This window comes from Apis dorsata, unplaced genomic scaffold (genome assembly GCF_000469605.1).
Source record: "Apis dorsata unplaced genomic scaffold, Apis dorsata 1.3 scaffold_616, whole genome shotgun sequence".
Taxonomy (NCBI): domain Eukaryota; kingdom Metazoa; phylum Arthropoda; class Insecta; order Hymenoptera; family Apidae; genus Apis; species Apis dorsata.
In genome coordinates this window covers 1-1,388 of record NW_006263812.1, presented here as the reverse complement: position 1 = coordinate 1,388, position 1,388 = coordinate 1, and the positions used below count along the sequence as shown (strand labels likewise).

General features: G+C 40.1%; 1 protein-coding gene across 3 annotated transcripts in view; it reads right to left on the bottom strand.

Annotated features, from left to right (window-relative positions):
- The window catches only part of LOC102672507 (histone acetyltransferase KAT6B), a 15,242-nt gene extending 14,345 nt beyond the window's left edge, over positions 1 to 897 (bottom strand). For 2 of the 3 annotated variants that reach the window (XM_031513156.1, XM_031513157.1), the window contains exon 1: positions 82 to 897. In XM_031513156.1, the coding sequence (XP_031369016.1) occupies positions 82 to 627 (546 nt within the window). In that variant the 5' untranslated portion in view covers positions 628 to 897. The remainder of the gene's footprint in view (positions 1 to 81) is intronic. The other variant, XM_031513158.1, reaches the window with a different exon arrangement.
- Positions 898 to 1,388: the final 491 nt, after the last annotated feature.

Sequence of the window (1,388 nt, the reverse complement as noted above, 5' to 3'; positions counted from 1 at the left end):
AAAAAAAAAAAAAAAAAAAAAAAAATCAAAAATACTGAATATAACGTATAATTAACAAATAATGAAAAAAGTCAAACTCACCTTATGTACAGGGGGCTCCGGTGGCACAATATGAGCGTTTTCTCCATGTTTCTTAAGATAAGGTGGCCTATCCGGTTGCCGAAAAAGTCTACCATCCTGAATTACAAGTCCTCGATCGACTGCTCTTTTAGCAGATAGTCTAAGCGCTGTTCTCAAATCACCTTCCGCTTCTTCCTCAACTGTATGACTTTGTCTGATATATTTTTCGATGTTCTTCAGGGTTGATCCCTCCCTTTCTCCCAATTCTCTAACAGCCTTACCCAGTACTTTACTAAGATCGGAGGCCTTGCCAACCTTGAGCGGTTTCGACTGCAACCCACCAGGATCTTTGTACGAGGATTGTCCTTTATTAAAGATCTTGAGCACATCGCCACGTTTTACAGCAACTTCCAGGTGTTCAGCGATTTCCTCCTCGTGATAATTATGATGTTGTCGAATCGCGTGACATATCCGCTCGACACTCGGCCTCTGTTTCTGGCTGCGTATTTTTCGGATCGCGTCCAGGAACCAGGCCGACCACGTGTCAGCGGACTCGGGTTCGTCCATTTCTCGTCTCCGTCGGCCGTCTGCCGACGAAAGCGGCGGCGGCGACACCGGCGACGACAATCACGTACCAGGCCAGGTTATACACACCCGATGAACAATGCTCGACTGTCTACGAGTTAATTTTTACGAGCAGAGCTTATGACACTCACATTCTGCGCCTTTAGCATGCAGGATTTCGTACGAGTTGCTTTACATCTCCATTCCAAGGTCACATTATATTTCTTATGCTGATCCTAAAATCAGTATATACACATGACGAATTAATATCTTTCTTCCTGTTCTTTTTCCCCACCCTTCTCTCTCTTCACTAATTTACATATAATAGATATGCATCAGAATAGTTACATATCCATATTTTATTAGTCGTAAACTGCATGTTCGATTGCTATATGCGATAATATTATTGGCTGCAATATATAAATTATGAACAATTATTTGAACAAAATTCGACTAATTTGAAAATTTTTTGAATGAAAAATATTATATGTATATGATCATTTTATAGAAAACTTATTTTCCAATTAATTAAAATTAACTAAGACTCTCTCTTTAGTTTATCCATAAACATCCCGGATTCGATATTGAATTTATTATGTGTATCACTTATCATTAAACTATTCCATTTTTTAAATTATTATCAATCGATTGACCGATTTTCTTCTAAACGGTAAACTTTCTCCTCGCTTAAGCAAACCCGATATGCACGCACGCACGCACGCACGCACGCACACGCACACGCACACGCACACACACGCACGCAC